Here is a 17,699-nt window from a genome sequence, read left to right as displayed (position 1 = left end):
GAGCAGCGTTCTTGAAGTGAAGCTCCATGAAGAGAGGCTTTTGTTTTGTTCATCACTATGTCCCCAACACCTGCACATAGCAGACACTGAATTTGTATTTGTCAAATGTGTGATCACATCAGTTCAAAAGTGTAATTGGCTCAAATAAAATACTGGAAAAAATGAATTTTGTTTCCATTTCCAAGCACAGTCCTGTGGTGGGTAAACCCAGGAGTGACATGGAAGCTCCAGAGACTTCCTCAGGAACCAGGCTCCTCTGCATTTACTTCAGGCACCTGGAGTTCTCACACTATCTGCTGCACCTCTCCTACTCCATCCCATGTTCCAGGCAGGGCGAAGGCGAGGGCACACCTTTAACACACCATCCTGTTACAGTGTATTAATCAGAATTGTGCCCCATGCCCACCTGTACACAAGGGAGTCTGGGAAATAGAGTTTTTAGCCAGGCATTATCACCTTTAGCAGAATTGGGTAAACAGGCATCCATCTCTCACAGTGATAGAGCCTCGGCACTCAGTGCTGAGCAATATTTATGGAATAGACAGATGAGAACTTTATTCTTGTGGTCTTGCTTATGTTTCATGTCAGTCTGCTTTTCATTGCTGCAACCAAAATACCTGACAGGAACAACTTAGAGAAGGAAAGATTTATTTTAAAGCACAGTTTCAGAGGTTTCAGTGCAGAGCTGGCTGGTTCAATTGCTTTGGGCCTGAAGTGAGGCAGAACATCATGGTGGAAGGGCCTGCCCAGCTTATGGTAACTGGGAGCAGAGAGAAAGTGAGAGTGGGCCAGCTGCAAGAAAAATCTTTGCAGGTCACATCTACAGTGACCTATCCTCCAACTAGGTCTCACTTCCTACAGTTTCTTCCACCTCCCAATAGTCCATGAGCAATGATGGATTAATCCATCATAAAATTAGAACTTTCATGACTCAATAATTTTCTTAAAAACGCACCTCTGTACACTGCAACTTTGGAGACCAATCCTTCAAGTACTCAAATCTTTGGGGAACATCCCAGATCCAAACCATAGCAATGTCTTTGATTTTTCAGGACTCTTAGATAACTCTTAGATTCCTCTCTGAAAATGCAGCAGAAGCCTTGCTGTGGTCTGAATGCACTCTCCAAATTCCTGTGTTGAATTCTCATCCCCAAGATGATGATATTAGGAGGTTGGGCCTTTGGGAGGCAATGAGGTCAGGACTGGGATTAGTATCCTAGTAAAAGAGACCCCAGAAAGCCAGCTTGCCTCTTCTACCACAATAAGACCTAGAAAGAACCAGAAAATAGGCCCTCACCAGACACCAAAACTGCCAGAACCAAACTTCAGGACTTCCTAGCCTCCAGAACCATAAAAAACAAACTTCTGTAGTTTGTAGGCTATCCCATTTGTAGGATGTTGTTACAACATCTGGAATGGAAGAAAAGAGTGCTGATTTTATACTCCTGGAATGAGCAGGTAGTCTTTGGAGAAAGAAAGAACACCATCTGGGGCAGGGTATTCTACAGACCCTAGCATAGAAGTTAATATCGATACTAACTGTGGTCAAAATGTGCAGGTCTGTGAAACTGTCAGCCAGGAGAAAGGCATAATAAAGTTAAGAGCCTGGTGCTTCTGAAACAATCTACACCACATTTTTCACAGTGATTGCTCTTGGGTAAAGAGTAGGGCAGATAGCAGGGAGAGCTATATCCTGTACTTTATGTAAGTAAGTAGCTATTACTTTTGTTATCTTAAAGGTGAAAAAAAGGCCTAAGTGTTCCATATCAGAGTCAGAACTCCCTGGGACACGTCTGCAATCCTAGCAGCTTGGGAGGCTAAGCCAGGAGGATCCCAAATTCAAAGCCAGCCCCAGAATATTAGTGAGGCCCTGGTCAATAATTTAATTATTTTCTTGAATTATTAAAATTGAATAATTATGAATTTCCAGGAAGTCATTACTACTTCTTCACTATATCTCCTTATAATAGAACATCAACGTAAGGGAGTTTGTCTTAAAGATGAAATACTAAAATTTATTTACTCTTTTTCTTTAAAAGCAACTTAAAAGTAGACATGTTGCTGAATACTTCTTTAATCTGACATAAGTGAGTGCATCACAGTCTCTAAGGCAAACTTCATTCCACCTCCTAGCATATGGGATTTATGATTCACAAATTTCTCCTGAGCTGTTACAAAAAAATGCGATGGATAAGAAACTTAAGCAATACAAAAATAAAAATTTAAAATCCTGGGCTGGGCTTGTAACTCAGTGGGCTTGCCTAGAATGTGTGAGGCACTGGGTTTGATTCTTAGCACCTCATAAACATAAATAAAATAAAGGTTCATCTACAACTAAAAAATAAAAGTAAAAATCATTTTTTAAAAAAGTAAGATTCTTGTCCTTAAGAAACATACCATTTCACAGACTACAGGTATGAAAACAATTATAATAAATTTGTTTTTTGCTCTAATAAGAGCATTCACTTATTTATCATATTTTTTGAGTAACTACTGTGAGTCGAACACACAGACACAGTTCCTTTCTATATGAGGCTTAAGATTCTTGCAAGAGAGATAGATGAGAGGTAAACAAAAGAATAATCACCACTGCTGAATAAAGTAAGGAGGGAAATCAACAAGTTACCTTCAGGGAATCTATAGGACAAGGTACAAAGAGGCATGGAAAAGAGACATCTGAAGCTACCTGGGGGACAACTGTCTTTCCCATAGTTAGTTGTGTTAGGAATGAGACTTGAAAGAATAGGAGTCTGCCAGGCAAAGGAAGAAGGGAGATGTAGTACAGAACCCAGGGATATGCAAAAGACAGATATGTGAGGAGAGGCAGAAGTCTGGCCTAGTGGAGGAGAGGCAGGTAAGAGGGCTGGAGAGCCAGGCATAGTGGTACACGTCTGCAATCCTAGCAGCTCGGGAGGCTAAGGCAGGAGGATCCCAAATTCAAAGCCAGCCCCAGAAAATTAGTGAGGCCCTAAGCAACTCAGTAAGACCTGACTCAAAATAAAACAAAAAGGGCTGAAGATGTGGCTCAATGGTTAAGTACCCCTGGGTTTAATTCCCAGTACAAGAAGACTAGAGAGGCCATGTGTATCCAGCACTGTTATTGACCTTCTCTCCTAGGGAGAGAAGAGAGCCATGGAAGATTTCTGATCAGTGCAAGTAGCACAATTAGATAGGCCTCTTAGGTAACTCAGACTACAATGTGGAAGATACATGGGAAGGAAGGAGACTAGATGCAAGGGAACCAGCAAGAAGGTTATTCTTTTTTTTTTTTTTCTTAAATTTTTTTAGTTGTCAATGAACCTTTATTTTACTTATTTATATGTGGTGCTCTGAATTGAACCCAGTGCCTCACACATGCCAGGCAAGCACTCTGCCTCTGAGCCACAATCCCAGCCCCCAAGAAGGTTATTCTGATGGAGTATTCTATAGGAGAAATGAACAAAAGCAGTCTTAGTGGGGAAGGAAAAAATATGTAAGATAGGGAAAGTATTTACTTAGTATCCATTTATTCAATAATTTATTTTTGCCTGGGAAAACTTTTTTCTTATTATCTGAACATTTTATTTCTAGAAATAAGTATAAAAATAGAGTGAATGATATAATGAAGCCCATGTACCCATCACCCAGCATCAAGTATTATCAACATTTGGCTTAGTTCTTATTTTGATGGTTCTCTTCCTTTTTTTTAACCCCTAATCTTTTTTTGCAGTAAATCATAGACAACATACCATTTCACCAGTACATGCCTTGTAATTATCTTTAGCAGAGACGGTCTTATTTGTCTTAACAAAACTGCAATGCTAGGATCACACCCAACAAAATTTAATAATTCTTCAGTGTTGTCCAGTGTGTGGTCTGTGTCCACTTACTCCATTATTACACCTGAATTTTCCAGATCAGAATTTAAAAAAAAAACACATGACACTGTATTTATAGGTCCCTTCCATCCTTTTATATATCTAATAATCTAGGAAGATAGTCAGGAGAGAGGGTCCTTAGGACTTGTGATAACTTTCGATCATCACACATTTTTACCTGTTTGCTTAGTCCCTTCCTACTCACTTCACTTAGCCCTTACAGGAAAAATAGGATCTAAAGTGCTCTTCCCAGATACACTGAAGGTATTTTCAAGGAATTTAAAAAGAAGTCCTGGCAAGACCAATGCATAGGCCCTGTGCTCAGGGTAAAGATGCTTTTCAGTGGTGTGGCAGCAATGGCAGCTTTGCAGCTGCTTCCTCTGGAATATTCCTCCCCTGTCAGGTCTGTTTTACATTTTTCATGCATAACAAATTCTTTTATTTTATAGTTAGAAAATAAGCCTGAAATGCTAATGTCTGCTGAGTGTACCTAAATTTTATTTCATGGTTTCAGGATCAGAGAGAATACTAGGGCTCTTGCACTTATAGTAGGGAGGAAAGAGGACAAGATATAGGGCTAAAAATGGGGATCTGGTGGTCAATACCTAATTCCACCTGCTTCTCAGCCTTGCTTCAAGCTCAACTGGTGCCGCCGCCATCATTCAACAGAACCTCACTGGCAGATAAAAAGCCAAGGCTTATGGCTTGTGGTCTACAACACTTGAATGAGAATTACAAGTCAAGGTTTTACTACTCAAGGCACACTCTTGAATTTGATAATTCAAGAACTCAGTTCTGAAAGAATTTCCCTTGCCCCCAGTACTGAACCCAAGGGCACTCTATCATTGAGTTACATCTCCAATCATTTTTATTTTTAATTTTGAGATAGGATCTAACTAAGTTGCTCAGGGTGGCCTCAAATTTGGCAATCTGCCTGCATCAGCCTCCCAAGTTTCTGGGATTACAGGTGTGCGCCACTGCCCCCACCTTCCTAAAATACTCTCATAAGGTATCGGTGATTCAATCAGTTCTGAAACTGAAGAATAATGTCCATCAGGACTTGAACTTGGTTTTCAAAAAATGGTGTTCACATCAGACTCTGGGGCTTAGAGACAGCAAACTTGAGGGCTTCCACCTTCCCTATCAAAATGGAAAATGCAAAAACATGTCTGAGCTGTCCAGTGGGCTTGGGTTACCTGAACAATGTTTTCACCTGGAGAACTGGCAAGGGACTTCTCTGTGATTCCAGCCAACAGTAGCTTTCAAAGCAAAGTGATGTTCCTGGTGGAATCTTCTATGATGGAATAGTGTTGAACCAAGGACACCAACAGGAAAGCAATACAAGGGTGAAGGGAAGATGTGACTGAAGAAGGCACCTGGCTATGTCTATAAAGCCCTAAGGTTGAAATGTGGGTGTCTCCACAACAGCCTTCCTCACACGCCAGCAGCTGTGTTCTGCTTTCCTTGGTGTTGCTTGGTGTCACTAAACCAGTATTCACTATTTCATGGGTGTATTGTCATTATGAAAACATGAGTGACTATCTCAGCAGGGAAGTTTGGAACTAGTGCCTGTCATTTTTCTCAATTAAAGAATTCTATTTCCAAGAGTGTTTTGGTCAGCTTTTTCACTGCTGTGAATAAAAGATCTGACCAGAACAACTGTAGAAGAGGAGAAGTTTATTTGAGGACTCACAGTTTCAAAGGTCTTAACACATAGACAGCAGGCTATATCCCTTGGGGTTTGAGATGATGCTGAATAATATGGTAGTAGAGTGTGGTAGAGGGAAGTAGCTCATATGATGATCAGAAAGCAGAGAGGGAGAAAGACTCCATTTGCCAGATACAAATATATGCCCAAAGCCATGCCCTCAATGCCCACTTCCTCCAGCCACACCCTACCGCTTCAGTTACCACTTAATTAATTCCTATCAGGGGAATAATTTATTGGTTGGGTCAAGGCTCTTGTAATCCAATCATTTCTTCTCTGAACCTTCTTGCATTGTCTCACAAATGAGCTATTAGGGGATAACACATCTAAACCATAACAGAAAGCAGAAAATTCCTGCAATCAGAAAGAGGGAAAGGAATCATTTATAAGCACACAGAGGATCAGAGAGTACGTATGTATGTATATACAACTACATACATATTTTAATTTTTTTTGTCCTGTTAATTACAGCTTCCCACAGTCCTAGACAGCAATTCTCAAGGCATCAACCTGAGATCCTGGGGAAAAATAGTATCTGATCTATCTCCAAGAATTCAAGGAGTAAGTAGCCTGATGCTGGTAATTTTAATTTCTTTTTATGCAATTTTAACATACTTAGTATGACAAATAATGGCACTTCACTCCTGTTCAAAGTGAAATACACTTTTTCTTTTCCTCTAGCAACTTCAGAGTATCTGTTCATATCTTAAATTGCCTGTTCCTAGGTAGTACATAAAAAGAAAAGAATCATCCTTATGATTCTCCACCTGGAAAGAAATACCTCCGGAAATAAGTAATTTTCCTGGTCTGGCACAAATCCTCAAAGAACTTACCATTAAATCTAAGTTTTTCCAGGACTGAGATGGTCCATTTTTCTTTTATGATCTTAAGATCTACATGAATATATATATATAAGAATAGTAACAGATCCTTATATGGTGCTTATCAGCTTTACTCCTAAGTGCCTTACCAATATCTACTCATTTAATTCCCCAAATAAGTGACTTTTTGTGTTATTTATAAAATATGTGCACATTTTAATTAACACCTGATTCTTTCACTCAGTAGTTGATTGATGCTGGAGATATAATGATGAATAGACAAACACAGTTGTTGCCTCATGGAACATACATCAACAGGGAAGAGAGATATAAAATAAGCAATTCTCAGATATGATTATTATAAAAGAATGCAAACTGTGAAACATGGTTTTCTTTCTTCAGTATTCCCAGCTGACTTAGGCTCAAACAACTTGGAAAATTGCAAGGTTAGAATCTGTTTTTTATAAAACTAAACTCAACTTGGGCAGAGTAGGAGCAATACTGTGACTGAGTTGAAGATGGGCCCATTGTACTGATGACCACCTGATGCTGTGGGAGTCTTTAACATTCTTTCCTTCATAGCATTTGAAAAATTCATATCAATATAATAAAGTTGAAGTTGACAGAGAATGTAAAAAATTTCCCAAAGCATATCAACACTCTTAATTCTGTGTGGGTATTTTCAAAAATTCTTTGCCTGTCTAGATAGCAAGTCTTAGCTTTTGTGAATTAGGCTGAAGCAGATGGCCTGATTTATGTTAATTAATATTAGACCATTTGACTTTAGAACACCCCCTTCATCTCTGAGTGCTTTGGTTAAATGAGCAACATAACCCCTTCCAAGATTATCATGAGACTCACTGTTGTTGAAGCAATTTGAGATTCTAACTTTATTATTGAAGCATAGTATGTAATTATAGGCATAACTCATGTGTGGAATTCACATGGCAAGTGTGGTATGTGGACAAAGAGAGGGACAACAGAGAAACACCCCTTATTGCAGTAAGGGAATGTTTTCCATCTTACCTGATTGAGTCCTAATGGTTTTTTAAATTCCCAAGTGCCTTTCAAAGTAACTAGTAAGGTGAGTTTGGGGAATAAAAGCAGCATTTTTTAAATTCTGTATTTGCCCCTAAAGCAAAGCCAGATGGCTTCATGGGAACCAAAGCATTGGCAACTTTGGCAGTTCTCAGTATCCCAGATCTACCTTCAAAGGACAAGGCCAGCAAGTGCAATGACTCCCACGTGGACAAAAGGCATCAAGCTCTTCTTAGTTGTTGCAGAATTTGAAAAGTTGTTCTTCCAAGAATGGAGACTTAATCCAGTTCCTCAAATCTAAAACACACACACAAATCACAAATCACAAATTTCACGTAAATGGAAGAGTTCACATTTGATAAAATTAAGCCAATAAAAAATAATTTTCCAAATTAGGGAAATAAATTCTAAACTATTTAGCCAAAGAAATCCACCCTGACCTTGTCTTTCTAGAATAGGAGCATTCCCCATCATTTTATTTCTCAATTGCCCCCCAGCATCCTCATGTAATTGAGTTGAAAGAACCCAGGAACTAGTTTACAGTGAAATAATCTCTGCATTTCCCCAAGGACATATTCTCTAGGCATCCAAATATAGAGAGAGGAAATATTAAAATGATCTTGTTAGACCACGATGCAAAGAAAAGACCATTGACGTCAATTAAAATAAAATTAAAGCAAGCTTATTATTTTAACCGGCCAGGCTGCCTCTCCCAACAAAAACCACGGGAGCCAAAAATAGCACCAAGCTTTCTAGAAGCCCAGCTTTATAGCCCAGAAAGTTACACAGAGGATCTTACAGATAACAAAATTATGACAAGCATAACACAAAGGCTTGTTCATATTTTTTGCTGGCCCTGACATCAGAATTTATGAAGGAAGGCCATTAGAGCCTCAGAGAGGGTCGTTATCTGGCCAGGGAAAGCCAAGATTTATGAGATGCCATTAAAGTTTCAGAGAGGGTTGTTATCTGATGCTCACTCTTTGATTTTTTTTTTTTAAGATTCGTTCTTTTCTCCCAGTCCCTAAGTCGATGGCAGTAGGTTTTGTTCTTCATTTTCACAGCTGGATAGCTGACAATATAGATGTTTTCTTTTTAATGTGAAAGTCAAATATATATATGGAAGTCTTGATTCTTGCTGCTTTAATATACTTAGAACCTTCCCCTTGCCCTAGTTTATCCATCAGCCAAGTGTTCAAGACCTGCTGTGGGTGACCAGACCTCTCCTGCAGAATGGTGGTCCACAGACCTTCACACAGCTGATGAGCATCCTGTCGGACCTTCTGTGTGGGTACCCAGAGGGAGGGGGCTCTCGGGTGTTCTCCTTCAACTGGTATGAAGACAATAACTACAAGGCCTTCCTAGGGATCGACTCTACCAGGAAAGATCCTCTCTATTCTTATGACAAAGGAACAAGTAAGTTTTCTGACTTTTGTGCACAAATCAGCCTATGATTTTGGTTAAGATGATGGTTTAACACTTTCAAATGAAACCAGTCCTGGGACTGACTCTCCCTTGGTGTTGTTTTGTGGCATTGGGCAAACAGACTTTTCCCAGAAAGTCTACTTCACTTGTAGAAAGAGAGTGGTGCTCAGAAATAAATAAATATTCTGGATATGATCCACTGAGGCCCACTTGGAAAGGTAACAAAGGGGACATTTCCCACTGATATAATTGAACTTGGGTTAGGCTCTAGAGAAAGAGAGAATGATATATGAGGAGTCAACCCAGAGTTGAAAGAAAAGCTGAGCTCAAATGGGACCTGGCAAGTCAACTTAGCTGGGGATATTTTTTGGTTTTGTTGTTTTACAAACATAAAGCAATGAAAATCTGTGTGTGTGGTACTCAAATACATTCCAATGGCAAGTCACCTTCCCCACTACTACTACTACTACTACTAATTATCATCATCATCATCATCATCATCATCATCATCATTGTCTCCTAGGGTAAAGCATAGTGGAATGGGGAAGAAATGCAGATGGTTGACCCTTTAGTTAAAAATTGAAAGACAAGAGCCCTGAGATAGCTACATAAAACAAAGAAGGGAAGGTGCTGATTGAAAGGAAATCATAAAGCTGAGGTTCCAAGGGGGACCTGTTTTGCTTTTCACTCCCTTTCATCTGAGGTTGGTCTCTGTTCTTTGCAGTAATCCCAAACAGGCTTCTCAGCCTCAACACAGAATAAACCACAGGGCAAGCCCCATCCTTTGTTTCACTGATGAGGCCATTATCTGGAGGCAGTGTGGCATTTTGTTAGGAACTAATGATGAGCTTCCTCTTGGTGGAGTACAGCCTACTAATTTCAGTTATTCCTCAAATCCTCCAGGGTGAAATTGAATGACAAGTGTGATTTGGATGCAGTAATGTCCATGTTTAGTCATAAGAAAAAGGGACTTTCTTAAAAAAAAAAAAATTGTTTTTTTTCTTCTGGCAGCCGCCTTTTGTAATGCATTGATCCAGAGCCTGGAGTCAAACCCTTTAACCAAAATAGCCTGGAGGGCAGCGAAGCCCTTACTGATGGGGAAAATCCTCTTTACTCCTGACTCCCCTGCAGCACAAAGGATACTAAAGAACGTAAGATCCCACAGCTGGTCCTGTCTCTCACAGGGACCTCCAGTGTAAGCGTCTGTGTGTGTGAAGGGGGAGGGGATGGATATACCTGCAGGCTCTCCTCCCAGTGAGTCCTGTATTTGTTTTTTGCTAGTGGAATCCTGGATTTTCTCCCCCATCTACAGCCATCATAGGAATGAATTGCTTCCCTGCCCCTGACTGGTCCTCACTCCCTATGCAGCCTACAATAAGGTTTTCATCCCTGATGCTTGAATTACATCCCTAATTGGACAGATTCACAATTCTCTGAATTCTGGCTTCCTGGAAATATCAAAGATAGCGAGGAAGAGCATTTGTTCACTAGGAGTCCCAATATAGTTTTAATGAGGTTCTGAGACAATAACAGCATCAGTGTTACATGTACCTCTGAGATACTAAGAAATTAGATTCTGTCAGTCTGGAAAGCTGAGAAATTGTCATGTCCTAGGAAAATCAATAGATTGGGGGAGAAAAAAAGCATTTCCATGGAAAACCTTTCCCAAACATTAAGGGTTACAACAGGGCAAGAAAGATACAACCAAAGGTTCTTTCTCACTTTTTTCTCTTCACTCTTGCCTCTTTCCCTATCTGGTTTTAGGCCAACTCAACTTTTGAAGAACTAGCACGTCTCAGGAAGCTGGTCAAAGCCTGGGAGGAAATAGGACCCCAGATCTGGTATTTCTTTGAAAGCAGCACACAGATGACAATGATCAGAGTAAGGATGGCTTGCACTAGAGAGTGGAGAAGGGGGAGGAGGTTTCCTTCTCACAGGGAATCACCAGTTCTGGAAGCTATTGCCAAGTGGATTCACTAACTTTAGATAGGAATTGTGTTTCTCAAGTTCTGGGGGAAATCATAAAAGGTACCACAAGACCTATGGCTTCCTGAGTTTCTTGCTTTTATGAATTCACTTGAGGGCCTCAGATTTGAATGGGCATCTCCCTAAGGGGCCAACTCTTTACTGCAAAAATGGTTGAGTGTGTTTGTCTGATCCCATTTGTGGCTTTGCAAAGTCAAGAGACAAAGATTCTATAGTTGGGTGTGGCAACACACCTATAGTGCCAGCTACTGAAAAGCTAAGGCAGAAGGATCACTGAAGACTGGGAATTTAAGGCCAGCCTGGGCAACATAGTGAGACCCTGTTTCAAAAACAAACAAACAATAGCAACCAAAAGAAAGAAAGAAAAGAAAAAGGAGTTCTATATAGCAGAGATAATGAAAAGATAACAAAACAACTATAAAAAATTAAAAAGGAAAGCTGGGTGCACTAGGGTACACACTTGTAATTCCAGCAACTCTGGAGGCTGAGGCAGAAGGATCACACATTTGAGGCCAGCCTCAGCAATTTGGAGAGACCCTGGGTCAGAAATAAAAAAAGGCCTGGGGAGGTAGCTCAGTGGTAAAGCAACCCTGGGTTCAATCCCTAGCATCAAAATAAATAAATAATTTTAAATATTAAAATTAAAAAGGAAAACTTTATCTATATCATTTTACATTCTCCACCTTCTATGTCTACTGCACCCCACAAATGTAATCTCTCCATTGTAGGCGCCCATGTGTTTGGGGAAAATGGGATAGAAATAGGTGTATCTTATAATTAATTAGAGGTCAGCATCTGTTGGGTCATGGGACCTTGTAATTAGCTTTTTAGGGAGCCTTACAGTCTCTATCCCAAATCATTAAAATTTAGAAATGATGTAAGAACAAGTTCAAATATCCTACAGAATTTCTATGAAGATATTTTTTAATGCATTTTTTAATATTTATTTTTTAGTTGTAACTGGACACAATATCTTCATTTTATTTTATGTTTTATGTGGTGCTGAGGATCGAACCCAGGGCCCCGCACATGCTAGGCATGTGCTCTATAGCTGAGCCACAATCCCAGCCCCTCTATGACTGTATTTGTTCTTCCCAAGGACACCCTGGGACACCCAACTGTAAAAGACTTTTTGAATAGACATGTTGGTGAAGAAGGTATCACTGCTGAGGTCCTGCTGAACTTCCTCTATAAGGGTCCTGCGGAGAATCGAGCTGATGGCATGACCAACTTTGACTGGAGAGACATATTTAATATTACTGACCATTCCCTCCGCCTGGTTAATCAGTACCTGGAGGTAAGTGAAGCAGGTCACCTGAGGACCTCAGTGAGCCCCTTGAAGACAGCCCTATGAGTGGAACCAGAGATCCCTTAACCAGTCAAGTGGTCTTGAGTTTAGGCTTTCATTTTCCTTAGTGAAGAAACAAGAATTCTCATGGCCCAACAGATGCTGACCTCTATCTAACACCTTCTCCACACTTAAAAAGATTTCGTTTTCATATCTCCTGCTTCCTAAGTGCTCTGTGACTCCTTGACTGGCTCTTCCTCCCTTGTATCTATCCTGTATCTGTCCTGTCTACCATGGCTGCACTGACCATCTATTGACCAGGTCCACCAAACCTGAAGTCCTGAGGCTAGCTGCTTGCTGGCAGCTTCTTCCCCACCATTCTACAAGCATATCAGACTCAAGAAGTTAAAGAAACAAACTCATCTCCCTCCCTATCAAACCTATCCTTCTGCATTTCCTGTCCTGATTAGCATCATCAACATTTGCTCAAATTCTCAAGCTCAGTATTTTAGAATCACACTTAATTTTCTTTCTTCTTCATCTCCACCTGAGAGCAGTCTTTTCTTGAGTGTTACTCCGTGCTGAACACTGTGCTTCATGCTTTTGCCTATAGTAGCCTCCTAGAATCCTCACGGCTCCATAAAGTACCCTGCATTATCACTTCCAGTTTACAGATGCAGAAGCTGAAGGCTAAGGATGTTGAATAAGATCCCAAAGCTTTTAGGAGTGTGGAGCAGAATTCAAATCTGATTGTACCTGGCTTCAGTGTCACCTGAGCTTTGTCTTCTCCACCTCCTAAATATCTCTCAATTCTGTCTCTGTTTTCTGGGATCTCTGAGGATTAGAAGCCTTGTCGTCTCTGTGCTAGCCCATGGCTGCCCTGGACACCAGAGTCCTATCTCTGCTGGCTCAAGCATTTCTTCACACTGACACCATAGCTACATTCCAGATGCACGTCTGCTTGCATCACTCCCTCATTTAAAATCTTAATGATGTAATTCCCAAAGCACTTGGCCAGTGCCTCTCCATTGGAGGTGGCTCAGCTTCTGGCAGTCCTCAATGGTCATTCTTACACAAAAATTCCACAGAAAGAGGGAATGGCTTCCCCACAGCACAAACAGTACCCAGAGAACTCTCCTTTTGGCCAGGTTCCCATAACTATCCCTGACCCCCTCAGGTGAGTATACTCCAAGTAGGAGGCCTGGGTTATATGTCCACCATGGGGAGCATTACTAAGAACAGGATTACCATAAACTGGGGGAGGGTGTTTCCCCAAAAGAAGAAAAATGAGGTAGAAAAACCGCTAAAACTAATAAAACCTGAAGGGACTTCTTCCCTTTTCTCCATCTACTCATTCATTCTTTGAGTCTCAGTCCTCAAATGTCCCTTCTGCTTTAACATAGGTTTAGTCATTTACTCCTCTTTCATTTACTCTGTGGCTCTCTCTTCACACCTTTCAGACCCCTGTCCAATTCAGTTAGAGTCATTTTCAAATTCTCAGCTTCACATCTCCAGGGAATATCTCCATCTAAGGGCTGATCTTGCCACCAATGAGCTCTGGGGCCTGATGTCATCTAAAACCATCAGAAGGTAGATGTTTAAGCCATGAAGGAGGAAATGAACTGAGAGTCTCTGGAACCAGCAACCCTCCTATCTCAGATGTGTGGGTTCTGAGGAAGACTGCCTACAGAGGAAGAACCTGGCTGTGCTTTCCTGGGTGCCTTTGAGGACTCCCTGCTGCCCTGCAGCCACTAAGAGTTCCCTAGGGATATGATCCTCCCTCTCCATGACCCTGGAAGTGTTAGCACACACTTCATAGGTGACTTCTCAAAAGGTGCCGAACATGGCAGCAGCAGCATCAAAGTTCAGGGAATTACAAAACCATTCTCAAGTTGTCTGAAAACAAGAGTGACCTTAAGTGCTTTTCATAAAACACATTCCTAGGCACCAGCCTAAATTGACTGACTCAGAATGCCCTGGGAAGAGGCCTGCTAATCTCTATATTTACACAGCTGTTAGATCTGTGGAGTCTTGGCATTCCTGGGCATAATTAATTGACATCACTCTCCTCTTAAGTGCCTCTACCTGCTAAGTCCACACCCCTAGCCAGGCCCACCACCATTCACAAACTGCTATGATCCAGGCAGGACTGAATAGGGGGCTCCATTCCTTTATTCTTGTAAAATAGAGTTCAGTCGTTCTCACAATGTTTTCATGAGGTCCTATAATGAATACATCTTAACTTTTTTTGACTTGATTATTTGTATCTTGATATAAAGGTCTTATTTTCTTGAAGGATTGCTTTCAAAAAAATAAAAACAGGTAGCTTATGCTTAATGTAGCACCAGGCATCCAACAGATGCTTAATAAATATTAATTACTCAAATAGTTAAGAATTCAGTCTCCAGGCCCTGATGTTCCCTGGGCTCAAATTTCTACTACTTTTTCCTCAGATTCCATCTCTATAAAATGGGGATATTAATAGTACTTAACCAGCAGGCTTGTTTTGAGAATTAAAAGAGCTAATTGAGACAAAGCCTGTCATATAATAAGTAATTAATAAACGTTAACTTTTAAACAAAATACAATCAGAGAGACCTCATCTAAATCAGCCCCTTCCACAAATGAGATCACAAAACTGCTAATTATATCTTGCCACCAGGACATTCTCAGGGCCTCTGAGTAAAGGCCACCTGGTCATAGGTCAGTGGCCTCTCCCAGGAATTCCTCAGAGGGAATTTGATGGTGGAAGAACTCCAGCAGGTATGATAATGTGGTTTCTGATCTTTCTGACCTTAGAGGTAGGGAGGAGGAAAGTGAGGTAGTAAGGAACTAAAAAGACAAGATAGTTGGGTGAAGAAGCAAAAAGTCACTGTGATCTGCCCGGGATTGCTCTGCTTTTGTTCTTATGTTTTGAAAAGTCTGGAGGAACTTGGCAATCCCTCTATCCCCACCCTGAGGATCCCTCAGTAGCAGAAAGGCCATGAAAATCCTTCCCTGGTGACTCTGAAGGTCTCTCCAGGACAGGGAAGCAAGTGTGTCACTGCATAGGTAGATTAAGGCTGGCATGGGACTCTTTTTTCAGTAATTGAGCTTGTACTAAAGAAAACTGAACATTTCTTCCTATGCCAGCCTCTGCTCCTATATCCCTGACTGTTCCAAAAAAGAAAAAATAATCTATTAAGGAAAATTAAGCAAATGCACTTTTGAAAATGATGTCACTCAAATCAAGGTGGCACTGATTATGATATTGAATAGAAACTTTGAGAACCAAGCTCAAATCTTTAAGCCTTTTGTCTATATAGAAAGTGACAGTGATTTAATGGATACTTTTCAGTTGCTAGAAGGGCTAAAATCCCTTCCTTAAGGTGAGGCCCTCTGTACTGAACATCCCATGGAGTCCAGTAATCAGAGAGTGTCTGGCACATAGCATATTCTCAGGAAGAAATTCATCACGACAAGGCCATGTGACCTCTTGTGTACTTTAAGAAAGAAATACGGACACTAGCACCCAAAAGTATTATAGGAACAAATGGTTAGGGAAAAAAACCAATGCCAGTACAATAAACATGTTATAACAGTCTGTACAAGTGAGCAAACTCTCGCACTCAAACTCAAAGAAATTCTGAGGTTTGCTCTTTTGTGGATACATTTTTTTTTCTCTTCCAGGAGGAGAAAATAGACATATGAGGGAAACCCCTCTGTTAGTGTTTCTTGTCATCAAACTGTAATTGAAAATGATTTCTCAGGTGAAATCATTTTCACTGTCTGTTCTTTCTTTCCTCCTCCCAGTTTATCGCTCAGCTGTCAATCCTGTGTGTTTGGAGTGAGTTGGGAAGGTTCAATACTCAGAATCAATCTCTCTCTTTCTCTCTCTCTCTCTTTCTCTTTAAAACTCTTTTATCATCAGGGTTTTCTGATCTTCTGAGCAGCCTGTGTGCACTATGTCCCTACTCCCTTGCCTCCCCATGCTATGGAGTGAGAGCTATATTTTTGTCATTCTGAGGACTTGCATATTTTAACAACTTGAACAGCTGGACAGTACAACCCTCAGGGAGAAGAGCAAGTCAGCATTTGCAAACCCCCTGGGAATCCCCATGTTTAGACACACTGAGAAATTAACACCAGACCCAGAGTTAAGAAAACGTTCAGTTTATAGGTCTCTTTGCCTTTCACTCATCTCCTGTGGCAGCATCTTATCCTCTGTCTTTTGAGTCTCTGCAGCTGATGCTCCTCAAAGTCTATTGGCTCTTGTGATTATCTGCAGTGCCTGGTCCTGGATAAGTTTGAAAGCTATGATGATGAAATTCAGCTCACTCAAAGAGCCCTCTCCCTGCTGGAGGAAAACAGATTCTGGGCTGCTGTGGTATTCCCCGACATGTATCCTTGGACCAGCTCCCTACCACCCCATGTGAAGTACAAGATCCGGATGGATATAGATGTGGTGGAGAAAACCAATAAGATCAAAGACAGGTAACATTTCAGGCAGGGCTCAGTGGGCTCCTCCAAAGTCAGTGGGATTGAGGCTGGACTCGGTCTACTAAGAAATACAATTGTTATGCAAGAGAAAATAAGATATGTTTGTATGGCTCAAAGTTGATACAAGGCCCTGGGTTCAATCCCCAGCACCACAAAAAAAAAAAAAAAAAAAAAATTAGAGTCCTTGAACAAAAGTGATTACAGAGTCTTGCTGTGGCTCACAGCTTTGAGATTTAAACTGTGACCTAGAAAGCAGAACTGAATACTTTGGGAACATTTAGGAGAAAGATATTCAGAGAGTGAGTTCTGAGTCACTTGAGCATGGGAGTGGGTAAGCTGCCCATTCCCAGTCACATCCTCTGTTTCTCCCTCCTGTCTTCTTAGGTACTGGGATTCTGGCCCCAGGGCAGATCCTGTGGAAGATTTCCGGTACATCTGGGGAGGCTTTGCCTATCTGCAGGACATGGTTGAGCAGGGGATCACAAGGAGTCAGGCCCAGGTGGAAGTTCCAGTAGGAGTCTATCTCCAGCAAATGCCTTACCCCTGCTTCGTAGATGACTCGTGAGTCCCAGGCGGCCCATCCTCCTCCTTGAAAAGCTAGTGGGTTCTAGGGTTGGGTGGGTGCTTCCAAAGATTCAGTGTCTCCAGAGAGAACCCTGGGGACTGGGTCCAGATTAAAGAGAATAGAGCTGTGACTGAGCTGGCCCCCAGCTCCAGGCAGGGGTAAAGGGGAAAGTGAAGGAAGTAGGGAAAGAGCTGATGTTGGAAGTGCAAAAGAGAAGGTGAAACTTAAAGCCTTGGAAGTGAGTTTGGGGAAGGAGATATGAAGGCTATCTAAATTTCCCACCACCTATGTTAGGTGGGTTCTTGTCAGTGTGTTTGCCCACTGATTGCCAAATCAGCAGATTTGGATTCTGCATATCAAGTAGGTCTGGCTCCTAGGAGCCTCAGAATAATGCAGTTGTTCCCGTAATTAACATTCCCACAATGTATGCTTAATGAAAATGTGGAGGAATGCATTGGATGGGCCGGTCTCCTCCCCTGGCCCCCTCTATCCCCAGACCTGTCATATCTATACTGTTTTGCTGAACATAGAA

At 41.2% G+C, this 17,699-nt stretch overlaps 1 protein-coding gene across 1 annotated transcript in view; it reads left to right on the top strand.

Annotated features, from left to right (window-relative positions):
• Positions 1–17,699, top strand: part of Abca4 (ATP binding cassette subfamily A member 4) — a 154,243-nt gene that overhangs the window by 28,279 nt on the left and 108,265 nt on the right. The window contains exons 7-13 of the mRNA XM_076862541.1: positions 6,037–6,126; positions 8,600–8,840; positions 9,861–10,000; positions 10,614–10,730; positions 11,935–12,132; positions 16,391–16,596; positions 16,987–17,163. Coding sequence (XP_076718656.1) covers positions 6,037–6,126; positions 8,600–8,840; positions 9,861–10,000; positions 10,614–10,730; positions 11,935–12,132; positions 16,391–16,596; positions 16,987–17,163 — 1,169 coding nt within the window. The remainder of the gene's footprint in view (positions 1–6,036; positions 6,127–8,599; positions 8,841–9,860; positions 10,001–10,613; positions 10,731–11,934; positions 12,133–16,390; positions 16,597–16,986; positions 17,164–17,699) is intronic.

This window comes from Callospermophilus lateralis, chromosome 7, assembly GCF_048772815.1.
Source record: "Callospermophilus lateralis isolate mCalLat2 chromosome 7, mCalLat2.hap1, whole genome shotgun sequence".
In the NCBI taxonomy this organism is placed as follows: domain Eukaryota; kingdom Metazoa; phylum Chordata; class Mammalia; order Rodentia; family Sciuridae; genus Callospermophilus; species Callospermophilus lateralis.
Note: the sequence above shows the minus strand (reverse complement) of the source record. Positions and strands in the feature narration are given on the sequence as shown.